Source organism: Chiloscyllium punctatum, chromosome 3 (assembly GCF_047496795.1).
Source record: "Chiloscyllium punctatum isolate Juve2018m chromosome 3, sChiPun1.3, whole genome shotgun sequence".
Taxonomy (NCBI): Eukaryota; Metazoa; Chordata; class Chondrichthyes; order Orectolobiformes; family Hemiscylliidae; genus Chiloscyllium; species Chiloscyllium punctatum.
Window position 1 is genome coordinate 81,814,688 of NC_092741.1, and position 20,180 is coordinate 81,834,867.

At 38.5% G+C, this 20,180-nt stretch overlaps 1 protein-coding gene across 2 annotated transcripts in view; it reads left to right on the plus strand.

Moving 5' to 3' along the window:
* The window catches only part of nus1 (NUS1 dehydrodolichyl diphosphate synthase subunit), a 30,767-nt gene extending 19,231 nt beyond the window's left edge, over positions 1-11,536 (plus strand). The window contains exons 4-5 of one of the 2 annotated variants that reach the window (XM_072555868.1): positions 414-516; positions 4,993-5,198. In XM_072555868.1, coding sequence (XP_072411969.1) covers positions 414-516; positions 4,993-4,999 — 110 coding nt within the window. In that variant the 3' untranslated portion in view covers positions 5,000-5,198. Of the gene's footprint in view, positions 1-413; positions 517-4,992; positions 5,199-9,279 lie in introns of those variants that run through there. The other variant, XM_072555864.1, reaches the window with a different exon arrangement.
* The last annotated feature ends 8,644 nt before the right edge of the window (positions 11,537-20,180 follow it).

Here is a 20,180-nt window from a genome sequence, read left to right on the forward strand (position 1 = left end):
TTCAGAGTGATTAATTCAATGCATTAGCTTACATTTCATTTAAAATGTGTTTTAATTTCTTTGAATGGAATTGTAATTTGTCACAATCTTTAGGTTTTAATCGGGCTGTTCTTAATCTAAAATGCACTGGCTAGGCCACTACTGTGTAATATTTAAGTTTGCAGTAGTCTTCAATTGTCTGTGCATGTTAGAAGGTTTTTACAAGTTGCAATATAATTTCATCCTTGTTTGTTTCTTGTAAAATATGAGGCATAACTGTGCTGTTAATAGTTTGATCCTGTGTTGGTGTTTGTTTTTTTTTCAAAGTTCTCTTATTACCAGACTTATTCTTGTGTATATTCAATAATATTTAAATGGTATGATACTTCCATATATTTAAGATGTGCATACTTCTTACTTTTTTCCCTCTTCAGAAAGTGCATTCGGTTTACCTGACCCAGATCTAGTTTTAAAATTTGGTCCTGTGGACAGCACACTTGGCTTTCTGCCGTGGCACATCAGACTTACTGAGATTATGTAAGTAACAAGATGCAGTCTAATTTTAAATGAATATGCAATTATTGCTGAGGACATTTTTGATGGAGGATGGTGCTTAATTGTATGTTTACAAAATGTCAGTGTACTTTGACTGCTTTAACCTTCATTGTGTAGCCTCCATAGAATGGCAACCTTCAGATGCCCAGAAAGTGCTCTTGTTCATCAACCAGATAGAGATAATGAGACACGGATGTGCTTTCAAAGGATTTGGTAACCTTCTTCACTGTTGAGCCTATTGCACAAGGGCAACAGTCAAATTGAAATAAGCTGGTTGGTGTTATGCTCCTTGTGTGATGCAGCTGAGTATCCATTCATATATCTGGTATGGGTATTGCAGACAGTGGAGCAACTTATTGCAAATTCCCCACCTTCTGCCTTGTTCTTGCAACCGTGGTGTTCTTATGACTGATTTGGTTCAACTTCTCATCAGTGTTGATCCTCAGAATGTTAACCTTGTGCACTTGAAAGTTAGTACATGGTTTTCATAGGTAGAGAAGAAGATGAGTTTTTTTCTTTATCTGAAGCCATTTGATCTATTCATGATTAAGTTGATGAAGGAGAGTGGCCAATGTCAGATTTAAGTGGTTTGTTTAGGGTTTTGTTAATTTGTCTACAATCACTAGGTGGCACTGTGTTGCTGTCATATTGGTTGCAGGTGTCCACTTGCTTGACTTAATTTAGGCTGAAAAATACAAGACAATGTAAATTAAAGGCGCACTAATTTCTGGTACTGTCTTGGTGGAAATGTTGCTCATTGGGAAGCATTGATCAATTCCTTGGAGAAATTGGCTAGTTGAAAATAGGGAGCAAACTAGTTATAAAAAGGATGACTTTTTAGAAGTAGAAAAGTCAACTGACCAGAATGAAATTCCTAGGCACTGGGGCTGATCATGGCTGTTCTGTGCCCTACTGTGATCTTTTTGACATATCTCTGAACACCTTTTAATTAACAATCATCTATCAATCTCAGATTGAAAATTATGAATGATCCAGCATCAATTGGCATTTGAGCAAAAGCATTTCCAGATTTCAGCCCCTTTGTGTGTGGAAATGTTTCCTAATTTCACCCTGAAAGGTCTGGTTCTCGTGTTTAGGCTATGCCCTCTAATTTTGCAGCCCTGACTACCTATCTGCCCAATCAGACCCTGATTAACAGCTTAAGCTTGACCAAATTAGAATTTAACCTTCCAGTGAATACAACACTTGTTTTTGCAATCTCTCCTTGTGAGTGTGTATATCACTCTGGTACATCTATACTGCACACCCATCAAGGTTGCTGAGGAAAGGTAGGATGATAGTTGTCCACAAACTGGCTACAATTTTCTAGTATTGCTTTAGTTATGGGAATAGTGCTACAATACTAGAGGATTGCAAACGTTACACCTTTTTTTTTAAAGAAAAGGAACAGGATAAACCCAATAAGCAATTTGGTGAAATGGGCACACTCCTATCAGATGAAGCTTACTGCACAGAAGTAGGTACTGATTTGTTTTTATTATTAGACTGAGAAGTGGCAAGTGGTACAATTTTAAACAATAAACAGGAATGAAGAGATCTGAGAACATATGTTTGAGTTTTTGAAATTGTAAGAACAAGTAAAAACTATGAAAATGATGCATATCCTTGCTTTATAAATGGTATGCAAAAACCTTCTAGACAATACTAGTAAGGTCTGATCTGGAGGATTGTGTTCAACTCTGGGCACCACATTTTAGGGAAGGTATCACAGACCTTGGACAGGTGCTGAGGAGATTTACTGGAATGGTACCAGGGATGAAACACCCATTGAATGGAGAAAGTAGGGAAACTCAGATTGTTCTCCTTAGAGCAGAGAAGGTTAATACGAGGTTGAATAGGAATGTGGTGAAGCTGTTGCTGGCAAAAGCCTCCAATACCAGAGGATACCTTCCCTGGTAAAGGAACTGGTGGTGGGAAGGTGGCATGAAGTGGCAAAGGTTATTCGGCAGAATATGTTGGCTAAAAGGCTGGTGGGAACGGATTCAGTCCTAACTCTTAGAAGTGGATTTGATCAGTTGCTGAAGTGGAATAAGCTTTCTTGGCTACAGAGAAAGAGTAAGGAAGTAGGGCCAATTGAATCGCTGTTTTAATGTACTGTAATGGGCATGATCAGTTGAATGGGACTCTGCATTTTCATTTCAGAATTCTATGATCCAAAATGATCAATGAAAAGCCAGTGAATAAAATCTCTTAAAACTGGATTTACGATAATTAATGTGCTTCGGTAATAGAACGTGCTTTTCCACTTTGTGCATTAATTCCAGCTTTTGGAACAGGAATTTGGTGAATGGACTGGAATTTCACAACAGTCGGATAAGTTTATACTCTGAAAATGGTATGTTTTGTATGACTGCTGCAATACCATAGGACATTGAATTTTTTTTGATGTTCTACAATCTGATCTTCCTGTGGATTGAGCAGGAAACCTGCCAATGTATTTCATCCTCTATAGAGGGCAGTCCGGCTAATTCTTTTATCTTAAAAAAAAATCGATGAACAGTGCAGCCTGAGAACTAAAGGAGTGTTATTTTAAAACAGATGACTGAGTTTGATAACTTTTGTGTTTACTCCAGGAATTGTTATTGATAGTTTCCAAATTGGAGTAGCAAGTTTGGTGATGCTTATTCTTTTCAGAACTTTTTGATAGCATAGAGCCAAAGTTTTGTGACAAAATGCTCCAGTCTTGGAGAATGGAATGTCTTCAATCTGCTAAATAACAGAGGACCAGATTAGCTCATTCCAGGCCACTGAGAAAATTTGGTAACAATCTAGAAAAAGGGATATCACATATGTACATCTGAACAAAGTTTTCAAGAGAAAAAGTATGCGGATAAAAGTGTTGTTTCAAGAGTTTCTTTAGAAGTTCCTTTACCATTGTTTCAGGAAATGCAAACAAATGTCCTTTATATTTGGTAAAATAAAATTCAGCTTTAGTACTTTGATTTCTCTTCAGTTTGTCACTTCTTGCAAATGTTAAAAACTTCTATACTAGTTCCAGTTACAGAATAATTTAACTGCTAATTAGTTAAAATTGTCAGATGATGCATAGCTGGGTGGGACTCTAGAATTGCAGTGGGACTCTAAATTCTAAAACTCAATGGTTGTGTTCTTGAGAAACCCTACATTATAGCAAAATCCTGCTTTACAAGCGGTGCTTGAAGTGTTGGTGATATAATCTCATTAGTCAACACACTTCCTATAAAAGTTCATGTTTTAGAAACAGTGTCCCCAAATCGTCAATCACATTACAGTGAATTCACATTAATGAAGTGCTAATTGTAGCAGAATGACTTGTATTTAGGGTGAATAACACAGAAGGTTGCCATTATGCTGAACCAGTTCATCTGGTTATTATGCTGCATTTCAGCATCCGCCCATGTTTTCTCCTCTACAATGGTTATTACCATGTTATATTTAAACATTTCTTCCTCATGGTGGTTTCGTTTTCCTTTAAGACCTTTCCATGAGGTGGAGAGTTACATGTTGTTATCATTTGGGTAAAGCAGTTATTATTAAATGTCCTATTGGATTACTAGTGATGATATTATTGATAGGTTTACATTGCTGTGGTTACATGCTTCACCACACTATCTCTAATTCCAGAGCTAAATGATCTCACGGTCAGATCAAAGCGCTGAAGTCCTGCTGTGTGCAGTTGTGAATGGTGATGACAATTAAACAACACACTAGAGTAACTCCAAACAATTCTCTATCATCAAAGGTGTGCAGCCCAATCTAGTAGTGCAAACGACATAACATTTGTAACTATTTTCAGATAGAAGTACCAGTTGGATGATTCATGTTTCTTCCAGAGGTCCCCAGACAATTTTCAGCCAATTCAATTCTCTCCATGTGATAGCTGCTGAAAACACTGGATACCACAAAAGCCTTTGTTTTTCGGCAATGGTACTGAAGACCTGTGCTTCTGAACTCTGTGTCCCTGGTTGAGCTTTCCAATATAGCTACAATGCTGATAGCTGCCTGACAATGTGAAAATTTGCTCAGTTATATCCTGTCCACTAAAGGCAGGACAAATCCAATTCAGCTAGTTACTGTCTCATCAGCCTCCTGTTGTTATCTGCATAATGTTAGATGAGGTTTTCAGCAGTGTTATCAAATGACAACTACACATCAGTAATCTGCTCATTGATGCTCAGTTTGAGTTACACCAGGCCTTCTACTTCCTGACTTCATTACAGCCTTGGTCCAAACTGGGACAAAAGTGCTTAATTCTAGAGGTGAGATGACAGTGACTGTCTTTAACTGCAAGGCAGCGTTTGGCTGAGTGTGAAATCAAGGAAGTCCAAAGCTCTTGATGTCATTGGGAATCAGTGTGAGGGAGGGACACGCTGATGGTATTGTTGGACTAATAGCACAAACTAAGATGATCGATGTTGGAAGTTAATCATCTCACTCCAAGACATTGCTACTCCTCAGATGCTGAAGCAGTCTGTGTCCATATGATCAAGACTTTGGCAATATTCAGGCTTGGACTGAGAAGTGGCAAATGATATTTGCATCACACAACTGCGAGGCAGCAATAATCTCCAGTGAGCAAGAGAATGATTGCATGGCAGAAATTAGACATTGCTTAAAGGAGCCAAGGAATTGGAAGTTTTTCATCTTCCCCTGAATAGAATTGAGGTAAGAAACAGATTTGAAAAAGGGACACAAATGTATCTCCACTCCCTCTCCCTCTGTGTGTGCACACACTAGCACCAATATTCCTACATCCATTTGCTACATAATCAGTCTTATTGGCAACTTCATTACTTGGGCCCTCACCATCTGCTCACCAACTAAGCTTGATGCTGAGACCTTATCAAAACTATGCTGTGCAATAACATGTTGTACAAACTCATGAAAGGGCTTACGCCCACCACTTTTGACCCTGATCAGTGCTGAGTCTGAGTCTCTCTATTACCCTGAAAGAGAAAGCAGTCTCCAAAATCTGAACAACAAGTGGAGGTAGATGTCTCATCCTGCTTTTATGAAGCTGAACCACTACTAACTGGGTGTTGCCTTCAAACTAAAGGGACATTTTTGCCTATCTTACAAAAGAGTAATGTGATATGAATTCTAGTATCACTGTGGTATCGGTTATGTAGGTCATTTGTCCAAATAGCTAGTATACTGTATCAAAACAACGCATTCTTTTGGCCATTCACAGCTAGTGTTATGCTCAAACAGCCTTTATTTGTAAGCCTCAGAAAAGTAGATCCATCATGATCTGATTCTGGTATTGGAAACCATTTATTAAATGATCCAGATTGTGCGAAGTGTTACATAGAAACCAGTAGTTTGACTTGAAATATGATGCACTTCTGCATGCTGGGAGCTATGTACAAGTATATATATATATAGGACCATGTTTTATGTAGGCAAAAGGAATTTGTATATTGCTTTTTTTATTGAATAAAAGGGGCCATGGATACTGGTCAAGGTGCTGCCATAGGAATGCAGAGATTGGTGATCAGAATTGACCTGCTTGGTCTGCGAATGAAGTTGACAGTTAACTCTCTTCTGCATCTCCCTGTCACTGGTGGCCAAACCATTCAGCACCCTCCTTTCATGCTGTACAAAAATGTATCCCTTTTTCCAATCTGTTTCTTGCATCATTGTCCTTTTGAACACAACACAATAATCTTTGATTTGTTTCTTTTTAGCAATGGTTGAGAGAGAATCTGAAAATCTCCCATGGCATTGAATAGCATTACCACAGCAATCAATATCCTGAAGTTTTTTTTTTGACCAGCACCTGAACTAGACCAGCTATGTAAATGTGATGAGATATTTAGCATGCTTGCCTTCATTGCTCAGTCCTTAGAGTATAGGAGGTGGGAAGTCATGCTGAGATTGTACAGGACATTGGTGAGGCCTCTTCTGGAATACTGTGTCCATTTCTGGTCACCCAGTTATAGGAAGAGTATTATAAAGCTGGAGAAGGTTCAGAAGAGATTTATCAAGATGTTGGCTGTGGAAGGTTTGAGTTACGCTGGATAGGCTGGGACTTTGTTTTCAGTGAAGCATTGGAGGAGGAGACCTTAGAAGTTTATAGAATAAAATAATGAAGGGGTATAGATAGCGGAACTGGTAGTTGCTTTTTCCCTCAGATGAATTTCAAGACTAAGGGGCACACTTTAAGGTAAGAGGAGAGCAACTATTTTTAAAAAAAGACATGAGGGGCAAATTTGTTTTACACAGGATGGTTTGCATGTATAATTACACCAGTTTAAAAGACATTTTGGTAAGTACATGAATAGGAAAGGTTTGGAGGGATATGGGCCAGAAGCAGGCAGATAGGACTAACTTAGTTTGCGATTATGTTTGGCTTGGAGTGGTTGAACCGAAGGATCTGTTTTGTGCTGTAAGACTCTACGTGCAGGTCAGAGGCTTGGAATCCTGTGGTGAGTAACTCAAATTCCCGAAACCTACCACCTACAAGAGTAATGTAAGGATTTTAATGGAATACGGTCTCTTGCCTGGATAGGTGCAGCTGCAGTAACACTGAAGAAGCTTGTTACCATCCAGGATGAAACTATCTATTTGATTGGCACCTCTTCCACCACTTTAAACCTTCCCTGCCTCCATACCAATGCTCATTGGCTGCAATGTGCACCATCTACAAAATGCACTGTGGCATCTTTCAAATCCACAATCTCTTCCGTCTCGAAGGAAGAGTTCTGCAGGAACAATAGCCTAGTTGTATTATTGCTAGACTGTTAATCCAGGTAGTGATCTGGATTCCAATCCTACCATAGTAGATATTGGAATTCAAATGCAATGTTTTAAAAAGTCTGGATTTGGAGTCTAATGATGACCATAAAACCATTGTTGATTGTCAGGAAAACCACATTGGGTTCACTGATGTCCTCCTCACCTGGTCTGGTTTATGTGTGACTCAGACCCACAGCAATGGGTTGACCCTTAACTGCTCCCTGGAGAATGGGATGAGCAATAAATACTGGCTTTGCCATATCTCATGACTAAATTAAAACATGTATACATCCACACCTGCAAGTTCACTTCTAAGTTTCTGATTGTCCTGACTTTTATATTACCGTTCCCTTTGACGTGGTATCAAAAGTCTGGAGCCTGTGGGGCTAGCTAGGCCACTTGGATTGTAGTGGTTGAAAAAGGCAGCTCAGCACTGCCATCTTGAGGGCTGTTAGGGATATTATAGGTACTCTGTCCATGATGCCCTTCTACAGAGAGCTTTTTAAAAAAACTTTCATAGTTTTAAAGACTAAAACTTCATAGTTTTATTGTCATTAGGTAACACCACAGCATTGATTTTCCTGATAGAACATATCAACCTGTCAATTCTTTCCTGATTTGTATCCCCAAGCATTTCTGGTATCATCCTTGTGACTCTCACCTGCACACCACCAATTCTTCTCCCTCCCCCTCCAATTGTGTCTCTCAGTTTTAATAACTCGTGGCCCAAACCTCTCACAGTACTTAAGTGCAATTTCAACAAAGTTCAATGCCTCGGTAGTATAACTTGTTTACTTTTCAGTTTGGTTCCTGTCTAGAATTAAAACCTCTTGCTATGTTTGTAATTGGAGGTAGCTGAGAACTAAAAGAGAGCTCAGTGTTGTTTCCACCTGAGGTAATGGTAAGAAATGGAACTCTCACTCCTCTTTTTGGAGCAGTCAGTTCTTGCATTTCTGATGAAGTCATATTTGACTTGAATGTTAACTTTTTTTTTCTCTCTCGCTCCATTGATGCTTCCAGACTTGCTGAGCACAGCAAACATTTTATTAACTGGCACCTTTGGGACCAGGACTGTGTGGTTGATCAAATATTCCAGTTGCTTGAATAATCAATGTAAAAACACATACTGATGTAATTCAGGGGGTCTACTTTATTTTCAGCATAAATCACTCAAACAATAATGAAACTTGGTCTTAAATAAAACTTACTGACAGACAGCCTTCTCACTCACCCTCAACTGACTACATGGACATGGACATCATGGATATAGCAATAATACTGTAATACTTTCAGGTATCTAATGTTTGCTGGCTTATCGAGATACTGGTTCATAAGATTCCGGTTAAAACAATGTTTGCTGTATTTCCTGTTTTTCTTTGGATCTCGAGTGCATCAGTATTTTTGAGTTTTGTTTTGTGAATTGTTACAACAGAAAGCAGTGGTGTCAATAGTCTCATCTTCCTGTTCTACCTGATAATACTGTCAGTACCATTGAAAGGTGGCTGCATGGAATACATGCTCCCATCATATCTGTGGGCAAGAAAGCTGAAGAGGCTGAGCTAAGGGGAGTGTGCAATGATGGTGGAAAACCTGAAGTGGCCCACACAGTCCTCTGGGTCATGACCCTGTCCTTGCACCTGTCCTAAAATATTGGTATGTCAATCTCGTGGGTTTCCATTTGATACATGATATTTCAGTAGTCCTATTTAGCTAAAGTTGGGACCTGAAATTGTGTGTGTGTGTGTGTGTGTGTGTGTGTGTGTGTGTGTGTGTGTGTGTGTGTGTGTGTGTGTGTGTGTGTGTGTGTGTGTGTGTGTGTGTGTGTGTGTGTGTGTGTGTGTGTGTGTAAGCAGCTGGCACACTACCAGAATGGCTTACTCAAAAGGCAAAATGGACTCCAATGTGGTTAGCTTAGGCCTGAGTTAACATCTAATAAGTGCCTTTGAATTTCGCTGATATGGTATGTTATATTTTATTAATGTGTTTTCCTCCTCCTTCTACCTCTAGATCATTGTCTTCACACATCAACTTAAGTTATGAAAGATTTATTTCTGCCCTCCAGCAATTTGCAGCCTGTGAACAACGAATGGGAAAATGACCACAAGTTAACATGGAATCACGTCCAGGCTTCAGTCAAAGGGACCCAGAATATCCAATGTTTACACTTACCTGTGAACCATTGAATCCCAATTCAGTGTCTTTCTTTATCAACTGAGGATAAGAATGTGTCTTCTTTGTTCAAATCTTAGTTGCGTAAGTGTCTGTGAGAGGTCAGTATGTTTTTTTAAAGAAACGGTTGAGCTTGACAATAATTCAGGCATTCTGAAATGGGACTTTTTTTTATATACAAATGAACTGTATATTCGAAGGATTACCATCATTGGACTCTTCTTTCTTGGATGATATGGACAAATAATTTATCTGCAATGCCTTGCACTAAATGAGTGTTCAATAAATGTGTAAAGATGATCCTATTCCATTTTAAAGTCCTATTTTAATGCAACACCTAGAATTTCAATGAGTTTTAATTAGCCTTAACCTAAAGAGTACAGCAGGGATGTTTGATCACATACAGCTGAAGGTTTAAAAAGAGCTTTCCCCCCCCCCAAAGCTTTAAAGATATGAATATGGAACTTAAGTAATGTAAAGTAAGAGACTACATTATTCCATTGTATTGATATGATGGACAACCTGGTTTATACTTGGCTGTCTGTGGTGCAGGTGCACAGTCATGGGCTGGCTAGCACTCTTGTGAATGAATTTGTGGGTCAGTATGTGATGCTGTATTAGTTTCCTGATGAAACCAAACTAAGGCATGAATTGCTTTTGTGTGTTGTTGCTGTTTAGTTACTTTTATTAGACCTTTTTCAGTTTCACCAAGGCAGATTTGTTAGCAGTTGACTGATAAAGGGAATCTGTTTAAATGCCATATATCATATAAAATTGGAAACTGAAGAGAAATACAAAGGAATAATATTTTGGGTTTTAATTGTACCATAAACTGCAACAAAGTTCAATAGGTATACAATCCAAGCAAGGAATGTTAATTGTACTTTTTCAATTTTATTTTATATATGATATGGCATATACAAAATATAACTTTTTTGATAAAATTTGAAAATCTGAAGATTTAAGTCCTCACCCTCTGTTTCCTTATGGTGGATGCACTGAAATTCAAATTTCTCCGTTGTAATTAAGTTGATGCATGACACATGACCGTAGATACAGAGTTATGGTTTTCCAGTGTGATTTTGCTCTTGTAAGAATATTGTATCAATGTTAATCTCTTTCAAGCACAAATATGGCATAGATCACAGTGCCAAAGTTGGGAAGCTATATCCTTACATGTCATAGCAGCAGGTATTCCCATTCAGTAACATCGTAACCTTTTATCCCAAGGGAGGAAGAGCATAGAACTCTAATGATGTGTGTCCTTTTGGCTGATGCATACCCGTCCTTTACATTAATAAATCTTGCACCATAATTGAGAGTTGTCCGTAATTATGTAATTTTTGGGAAGAAACGGAAGTGCTCTGTTCCTGTTAGTGCCACTAATTGGAATAGGGCCTGAATAAGAACTGTGATAGGTCTATGACATTTTTTGGCTTGGCTTCTCTAATTAAAATAGTCAAAGCAATTTGTCATTTTTAAATAAATAGCATTGGCAAATCACTTGAAGACAAAGGCCCACCAATGTCAGATGGATACCAGTAAGATGGCAAATGTAATTTCTACTTGATTGTAGATTGTTTTGGATATGTCAGGTTTTATCATAAGCTGCTCTGGTCAAGCAGTGTTGCTTGTACTGAAATATTAGCTGCTTGCAGTTGAAAGACGAGTCCTGAATGTTTCAGATATATGGATGGTTTTTAATTTGAGAACTTTGCAAAGATGATATGTTACAAAGAAAAAAAGTGTTAATCACCCTTGCTTCGCAAATCAACTTCAGTTCTTTTCTGATTATTTTCTGAAATATAATTGTCTACTCTGTATGATTGAGTTTATTTTGTTTTTGGAGATGAAAGATGGGTAAGGACTAACTTTTCTTTATCTAAACTAAGGAAACAGTGCCAACTACACTGAAATCAAATGAAAAATTGTGCTGAATGTATGAGTGACTGAACGCTTGTATACTGGACACAGCAATGTTACAGAGACAGCCAGTGTCACTTCATCAAGTTATAGTCATAGTTGTAATCTTTGGGAATATGTACACTATGTAAAACCAATTTTTACAAATAAAACTTGGATTTTATGAATGGAATATTGTATCATGACAGAGGTGTAGAAGTTCTATGTAAATATTTTTGGAGCACAGTACATAAACTGCAGCTTCACAAATAAGGATTTTTTTTTTCTTAAGTATATGAACAAGACTCAAATACTTCATAAATAATTTTAATCTGAGGTGCCTTAAAGCTGCAGTCCTACAGGGTTTAGCATGGTGGGCACTAGGAAAGGCCAGTAATCTCTAGGGTGGGCAACAAAGTTAACAAGCAACAACAGGACTTTGGCATTCATCTGCATGTGTCGTACTTGGCTGGTTCACCCAGTATGTGTTTTGTAAGTCTGAGGTCAGTGTTTTTTATTTTATTTTTATTTAATATATATTATATAACAATATTCTGTTACTGTTGTCCATAAATGTATATAGTAGTCATTCTTTTTGTACTGTTTTATCACTATTATGGAAACCCAGTGGTTCTCAAGTTATAGTGATTTAGTTATTGCATTGATAATTCAGTATTGAATTATTCCAGAGAATGCAAGTTCGGATCTACATTTTAAGTTTAGTTTGATTTCTAGTTCCAGCTGCTTTCAATCAGTTAAACCAGGCAGCTGCTTGTTCATTTTATCATAAAAATGAATTTATTGTATTGGCTAGCAATGTTTAAGGAGTCTTAGACATTTAAAACGTCTCCCACGTTTTCTTCTAGTGATTCCTAAAAGCATTCAGTTACACAAGATAAAATATGGTGCTGATGTCAACTTATGGAATCCTGTGCTTGCTTTTTGCCCTTTCTCTTTTGCACGGTTTCTCCTGTCAACGTCCTATTCGTTTCCCTGGTTTTTGTTCTCTGTCATTAGGGATACATATGGTTCTTATTAGAAGAATAATTGTCAAGAGCTACCTGCAGTGATGTCCACTTCTCTTTAAGCTATTTCATTTCAAACTGATTTTTGATGTTACATGTGCCACATCTATAATACAAGGACCAATCTACATTTTATAAGATTGGCTACTCAAATTAAATGTTGAACTCCAGTTGCAGTGGTACCAAGACCCATATAGAACAGAGGTGTAACTTCTCACTTAAGAAATATGGAAGTTTACAATCTAAATGGAGGCTGTTTTGTTCACTACAGTTCAGTCCTTTTGAAATAAAGATATTATTCCATTAAACTTTGATTTATTTTGTGCTTCTTCATTGACTTTAATTGATTTATGTACTTGAATTCTCAAATCTCTTTGACCATTATCTTGAGTTTCAATATTTTAGTAAGTGCTAAGAACTGCAGAGGATCAAAGTGAATTACCTCATGCTTTCCCTCATTAAACCTACGTCATAGAAGTCGACATTCACAGAAAAAGGTCATTCAGCCTATCAAATCTGTGTGTCAAAAACAGCTACCTAACTATCCCAATCCCATTCACCAGCTCTTTTTCCATAGTCTTCTATGCCTTTGCATTGCAAGTGTACATCTAAATACTTATTAAATGTTGTGAGGGATTCTGCCTCTACCACTGTTACAGACAGTAAGTTCCAGATTTCCATGATATTCTGGGTGAAAAACATTTTCCTTGCGTTCTCTCTAAACCTCCTGCCCCTTACTTTAAAGCTGGTCATTGATCCTTCCACCAAGGAGAAAGTTTCTTCCCCTCTCCTACCTACGCCTCAATTTTATACATCACACTCCTGTTCCCCCTCAGTCTATCCAATCTCTCTCTCGATAACAAAAACTTTCTGGACTAGGCCGCACCCTGTTAATCATCATTGCACCTTCTCCAATGTAATCGCACCTTCTGCTTTCCAAACATTTGAACCTATTAAAATGTGTTTCAGATGCTGAATAAATTTCCTTTTGAAAGCCAAGAATGAATCTCCTTTTCAAGCGATTCATGACACATTCTAAACTTCTATATACAAAGATGATCCTTTTGCCAATTGTCTTAAATCTCTTCTGATTTTTGACCTTTCAACAGAAACAGTTTCTCTCTATTGCCAGTCAATAATCCTTATGATTAAGCATTCTGTTTAAACTTCTTAAGCCTTCAAGAAGAACCAACCTCATCTTCTGTAATCAAGTTTGACATAAGACTCCAGCTGCGATTGAACTAGAGATTTATAAAAGTTCTTCATAACATCCTTGTTTTATCCCCAACCTGCTTTGCCACCTTAAAAAAAAGCATGCATTCCCTTGCTCTCTATTCTTGTACTCTCTTTAGAATTGTACCTTTTCAGTTTATGTTGACCTGTCATCTTCCTTGTCACTAATGTGTCACTTGTGATTTCCTAAAACATTTTTCATATATTTTTTCACATCGATGTACCTTGGCAGCATTTTGCAGCTGCAATGGTTCACTACTGCACACTATTGCACTGTCTGTATCATCACTCTATTCATTCAGTAAATTTGCAATTCACTCTCCTTAACAATTCAGTTTTTCTCTTGAAGCAACCAATCAATTCATATTCTCCACTCTTGACATTTTTGCAATTGCAATGTTTAAATACAAACAGGTCTATCACGCAATACATTGGGCAGATAATAGACACTCTGCTGAATGATTAAACGTTTGACAATATTTTGCAATTTGTTCAAAATGAGTGGTGAGGGAGAGACAACAGTGAATGCATAACGTAAGTAATGCTGACTTCCTAATTGTGCCAAATAATGGGTGTAGGTTTACAGTGAAATGCTTGAGGATTAGAGATGTTTTAAGGAAACACTTCTCCACCAGAAGGTGCTAAGGTTCTGGAGAGCACTACCTGCAAGGCAAGAAACTTCCCTAAACTTTTTAAAAGTACTTGGATGAGCTCTTGAAATTTTGTAACATTCAAGGCTATGGGCCTAGTGTGGGAAAGTGGAACTTGCATCAGTAGTAATATATTTTTGGTGCTACAGACTTGATGGGCTGAATGACCATTTCTGTGCAGTATGATTGTGATTGTGTTGGCAGTGACTTGCGTGTATGTATGGCAAAACAAAAATTGGCATTTGTATTAAAAACCATTTCATTTTGAACTTATTTTAATATTTCACACATTCCATCTGTGACTGTATTTAACATTATCATGCTTCTAATTAGTGTAGGTTAATTTTTTTCCCTGAACATTGACAAGTGTATCCAGTAGTTATCTCTCAAACTTTATAGTAAAACAAGCCAAAAAAAACCTACTTTGCTTATGGTAGCTCTATTATGGGAATAATTTCTCTTTTGTTACAAAATCACCCAATCTTATTTTTTCTGTTAGTTCCATCAGCTGATTTAATACCTAAAATGCCTTAAAACACCTGAAAATGAACCAGGGCACTTTCTGCTCAAGATCCTGGAACTCCCTCCCTACCAACAATGGGTGTATCAACACTGTATGAGCAGTTGAACAATCTCGCTCACCATCTTTTGAAGGACAACTAGGGTTGGGCAAGGAACCTACATGGTGTGGGGAGAAAAAAACTGTCAATGTCAACTGAATTGCTTTTGCTTCTCTTCAAGGAGCTAAATCAAATAAATATTCAAATTTAATTTTCCAGGATCTTTTAAAATTGTTCAAAAGTATTGTGTAATTGGAACATTACATCCTTTAATTTGTGCAACTGAAATAGGTTATTCATTTCTTTCAGCTTTTGTGTATTGTTATATTGAGTTTTAGATCTGTCATATATAGTTAATCATTTCTGATTCCGTGATACTTGAATGACTTTCTTTTGCTTTAAAACAATTTTTCCTTTTGGTCTATAAGGTTAGGAATAGTGGAGTATTGATCCAAAAAACCTCCACAATTTCAGCCAGTGAATGTGATTTAGTAGAATCATGTCTCCTTATTAGAAACAAGTGAGTCCCAGAGTTATGAAAAAGAAAAGCAAATGCTGAAAGGTCAAGGGATTTAACAACAACAAGAATTTACACAGTACCTTAAATGTCAAAAATATCCCAAGTTACTTGCAGAACAGAAAGGTATGCCCATCAGCACTAGTGTTAAGTTAGAAAGGTGTATCTTATGGAGATTTTTGGCTACTTAGAGAAGTTGTTTCACATAGTTGTTTTGGGAATGTTCCAAACAACAACAGTACTGCCAATAGTGATGGAGTGGATAAAAGCAGTAGACTGAAGATCAATTCTGTAGCGAGGTTGATGGAGACCCCAGAAGAAAGAGACCAGGCTGCAGAGAATTCAGTTTTAAATACGTAAAGGAATAAAAAGCAAGCACATTGGAATAGTGGGGTAAGATTCAGGCTGCAAAATTTAGAGAAAAATGCCTCTACAAACCAGAGTCCATTTGTCCAAGCAATCATCACTCTCGTATAAATGTTATTTTTCCAGTTAATTTTGTATTCTTGTGAATGCTGCATACAACCCCACCATGTGCCAAAAGGTATTAGACAAGGTGAAAATATTTGACAAAATATTTTTTTCTGCAAAGTTGTAGTCATCGACAAGTGAGTGGGCAAAATTGTGACATGGAATTCAGTATTGAGAAAAGTGAAGTTGTTTGAATTTTTATAATTCTTTCATGAGATGGGAGTATTGTTGACAAGGACAGAATTTTGATATCCTCAATGGAACTGAATTTGTAATGAGGTCAGCCAGATGGCCCACAGAGTAGGAATTCCCTGATTGGGGCTGGTAATCTGGTCCAATCAGGGAGCCCTGGCTGACAGTATAAATATTAGTGTCAGAAGTACTGGTCTCTCAGAGCTGGCTCCGAGGGAGTTGCATCAGTGTCGAGGACTCTCCATGTGTAAATAAAGGGTGACTTTGTAACAGGATACCAACCTCTGTGGAGTTATTTCAGTGGCAAGGAGAGAAAAGCATGCTCCTGAAGAAATTCGCTCACAACAGTTGTCTTTGAGTTGGGGTAAGCCTTTATGGCATCATGTCATTATTTAGGAAGCTTGACCCATTTGATCATGCCATTGAAGAATGGGCCCAGTATATGAAAAGAATGCATTATTTTCTCCAGGAAAATGCCTTTGGGGCAGATGAAAAGCAACAAGTAATTCTCCTGACAGCTTGTGGACTTACAGCCTTTTCTGTTATTAGGAGCCTCACCTTTTCCTGAGGCTTCAGATACTAAAACCTTTCAAGAGTTGGCAGAGTCAGTTAAGGAATATGACCCCAAAAACTTCTAATTCTGAGATGCTATTGCTTTTATTCAGCAATTCAAGAACCAGGATAATCTGTGTTGGTACTTTTGACCAGATTAAGACAACAGGCAGAGGCATGTGACTTTGGCCTAACCCTTGATGAACTGCTGAGAGACTATTTAGTATGTGGGATTAATGAGGTAACCATGCAAAAGTGCCTACTAGCTGAAGCCCAACTTGACTTCAAATCAGAACCAATCAAAATAAACATCTGGTTAAATGGTCATCCGGTTCTAATGGAGGTTAATACTGGTGCGGCTGTTTCAGTAGTCACTGAATCAGTCTTTAACAAATTCCGCTCTGGACTCCAATCCTTAAGTTTGCACAAGACCTTGACTAGACTGAGAACCTATACTGGGGAATCTTTACAGATCAGTTCAGGTCTCATGAGAAGCAGCTGCTTCAGTTACCACTGATTGTAATAAAAGATTTGTGCCCAAGCTTGATGGAGTGAAATTCATTGAGGAGAGATTCACGTAGATTGGTTCAACATTGAGTGGAAATGGCTGCCTGAGTGAAGTCCTAATTAAGAACCTGGAAGGTTTTCAGGAAAAACTTATGGGGAAAAGTAGAGGCAGAAATCAAAGCTGGAAAGCAAAGGAATAATCGGACCAGTCCAATTGACATGGGTTGTACTGATTGTGAAGTCTGACAGGTCGGTTTGGTTTTGTGGGATTTTAAGGAATCGATAAATTGCTTTTTATAACTCTATACAGTTCCAACCCCTCACACAGAGGGTTTATATGTGAAACTGGCTGTGGGATGGAGGGCTGTGGCGGGAGAGGAGGGCTGTCCTTCACAAAGTTGGGCATGAGCCATGCATACATGCAATTGCAGTTAAGTGCGGATTCCCAGAAGTACGCTACAATTAATACCCATCAGAGCTTGTACCAATATATGAGACAGCCATTTGGGGTTACATCAACCTGTGCAATTTCGGCAGACAGTGGAGAGCCTTGTACAAGTTCTACCTCAGGTCCCCAATTGTCTAGATGATGAGCTAATAACAGGGAAGATCAATAAGGTGCACTTAAAATAAAAACTTCGACATACTCCTTAGACATTTCTCCCAGGTGGGCATATATCTTAGAAGGGAAAAATGTGTGTTCTACGTAACCCCCGCCAGGAAAAACTTTGGAACATTGAGCAGCCAGTCCTGTCCCTCACTCATCCAAGTGTCAATGATGGCCACAACATCATAGTCCCTTGTACGATCCAGGCTCTAAGCTCATCTGCCTGACCCATAATTCTCCTTGCTTTAAAATAAACACACTTTAGCCCATCAGCCCCATCGTGATCATTTACCTGTCTCTCCTTTAAGACTTACTGGTCCTAACATCTACCCTCCCCTCAATCTCTCCACTTGCTGACCTGCTACTCTGGTTCCCACCCCATGCTACTGTTGTTTAAACCCTCCCAATGAGCATTTGTGAACCTTCCTGCAAAGATATTGGTTCACCTCCAGTTCAGGTGCAACCCATCCCTTTTGTACAGGTCACCCTTCCCCAAGAAGAGGTCCCAATGATTCATGAATCTGAAACCCTGTCCCTTGCTTCTTAACCACACATTCATCTGTCTTATTTTTCTATTCCTTATCTCACTAGCACGTGGCACTTACTACCCCCAAGGCCCTCTCTTTCAGCCTCTTTCCCAACTTTCTATACTCACTCCATACGATCTCATCCCTCTTTTTACCTATGTCATTGGTACCAATGTGCACAACAGCCTCTGGCTGCTCATCCTCCTTGAGAATTTTGTGCAACTGTTTAGAGGTGTCCTTGACCCGGGCACGAGGGAGGCAACACACCTTCCTGGAGTCTTGAATGTAGCCAAGAAATACCTGTCTGTGCTCCTAATTAGCATTTTTCCATACCGCTATTGCTTGCTTGAACTTTGCCTGATCCTGCTGTACAGCAGAGCCATTTGTGGTCCCAGAGGCCTGGTTGCTGCTGTTATAATCCCCTGAGAGGGTATTTCCACCCCCACCCCCACCCGCACCCCCCAAACACACACACACACACACCATCTTCAACAGTACCCAAAACAGTGTACCTGTTTGACAGTAGAGTAACCACAGGAGACTCCTGCACTACCTGCCTGCCTCTCCTCGCAGTTGCCTATCTAACTGACTGAACTTGTGGTGTGACCACCTCCCTGAAACTAGTGTCTTTCACACTGTCTGTCCCCTGTTTGTTCCTTAGTGTGTCCAACTGCTGTATGACTATGACTTTACAGAGGAAAATGGGTTTGAGTGAATACATTCTGCCAACAATTCCAAAATCAATGACTTATAAAAGAAATGGCACAGCCATATTGAACCAATTGCTTCCTTCTGTTTGGCATTATTACATGGTTTGCATTCGATGGTTAGAATGATCAAGGATGGACTTTTTCAGTTGCAGTAATAGCAGTTCAGAAACAGAATAAGTTTGGAGAGTGTGTGCCAGTGAATGTTAAAACATAGATTGATATTTATATGGCCAGAGGTTGAGTGTGAATGCAGTTGAGTGTAAGAGCTGAGTCTTTGTCAGATATTAGTATGCTGAAGAAATGGAATAATGGCAAGGGAATGCAATGGCATTAACATCACAGCAGGTGGCAGTAACTGATGTAAAATTGGAAGGTTGGAATAGCAGAAAACTGTTTAAGTTGATTGTCCTTGTGGTGTTGGAGAAGGTTATTCGTTCTTTCTAAGATAGATTACCTTTGGTTATCAGGATGAGTGAAAGCACAGTATTGCTTGAGATGATAGACTCAGGTCTAGTGATGGACAAAGAAACCATTCCATGTTCTGTGAATCACCACCTTGATGTAATCGAGAGGTTAATCTCTTGAATGAAGCTACGGATAGCTCCTTGTTCCTTGTTGCTGCCAGATAAAATGACTCCAAAAAAGTCCTCAGTGTCAAAAACAAGTAAAAGAATGCTGTGCATCTCATGGACTGCAAAGGCAGAAGAAAGTTGCAGTGTCAAGGTGGTTCCTGTCATTATAGATTGAAATATTACCAAGATCTGACCATTCCCTCATCAAGAATGTTTGGAGGGTGACTGGCTCCTGTGATCTCATATTGTGTTCAAATTTCTAGTAGAGTTATATAGCAGCCCTGCAAAATGTGCTCTTGTGTCAATGCCCTTCAGAGTACACTTGGACCTAAATTTGGGGAACAGCAGGGATGGGAGACTGAGTGAGTGGTGCGATGAAACACATACTTTCAAAAAGCACCTGACTAGGCGGTCTAGCAGTCAGAGAATCAAAAAAGATGGAAATAGAGTTGGAGGGTTTCCTGGTGGGGAAAAATGGGTTTAAAATGTCCAGGATTAAAAAGAGAGATTGGTGAGGTTGGTATTGGAAGGAGATAAACAAGTAAAGTAAGATGATCAATGTCAATTATCAAAGTTCGGGGCAAAATCTTACATAAGCTATGTTTAAAAATTAGTCATTAGTGTAGATGGCTAATGAATTATTGCAATGTATCCTTGCAAATTCAATGCATTATTTTTGGAATAAGTGATCAATAGATAACTAAAGGGGAAAGC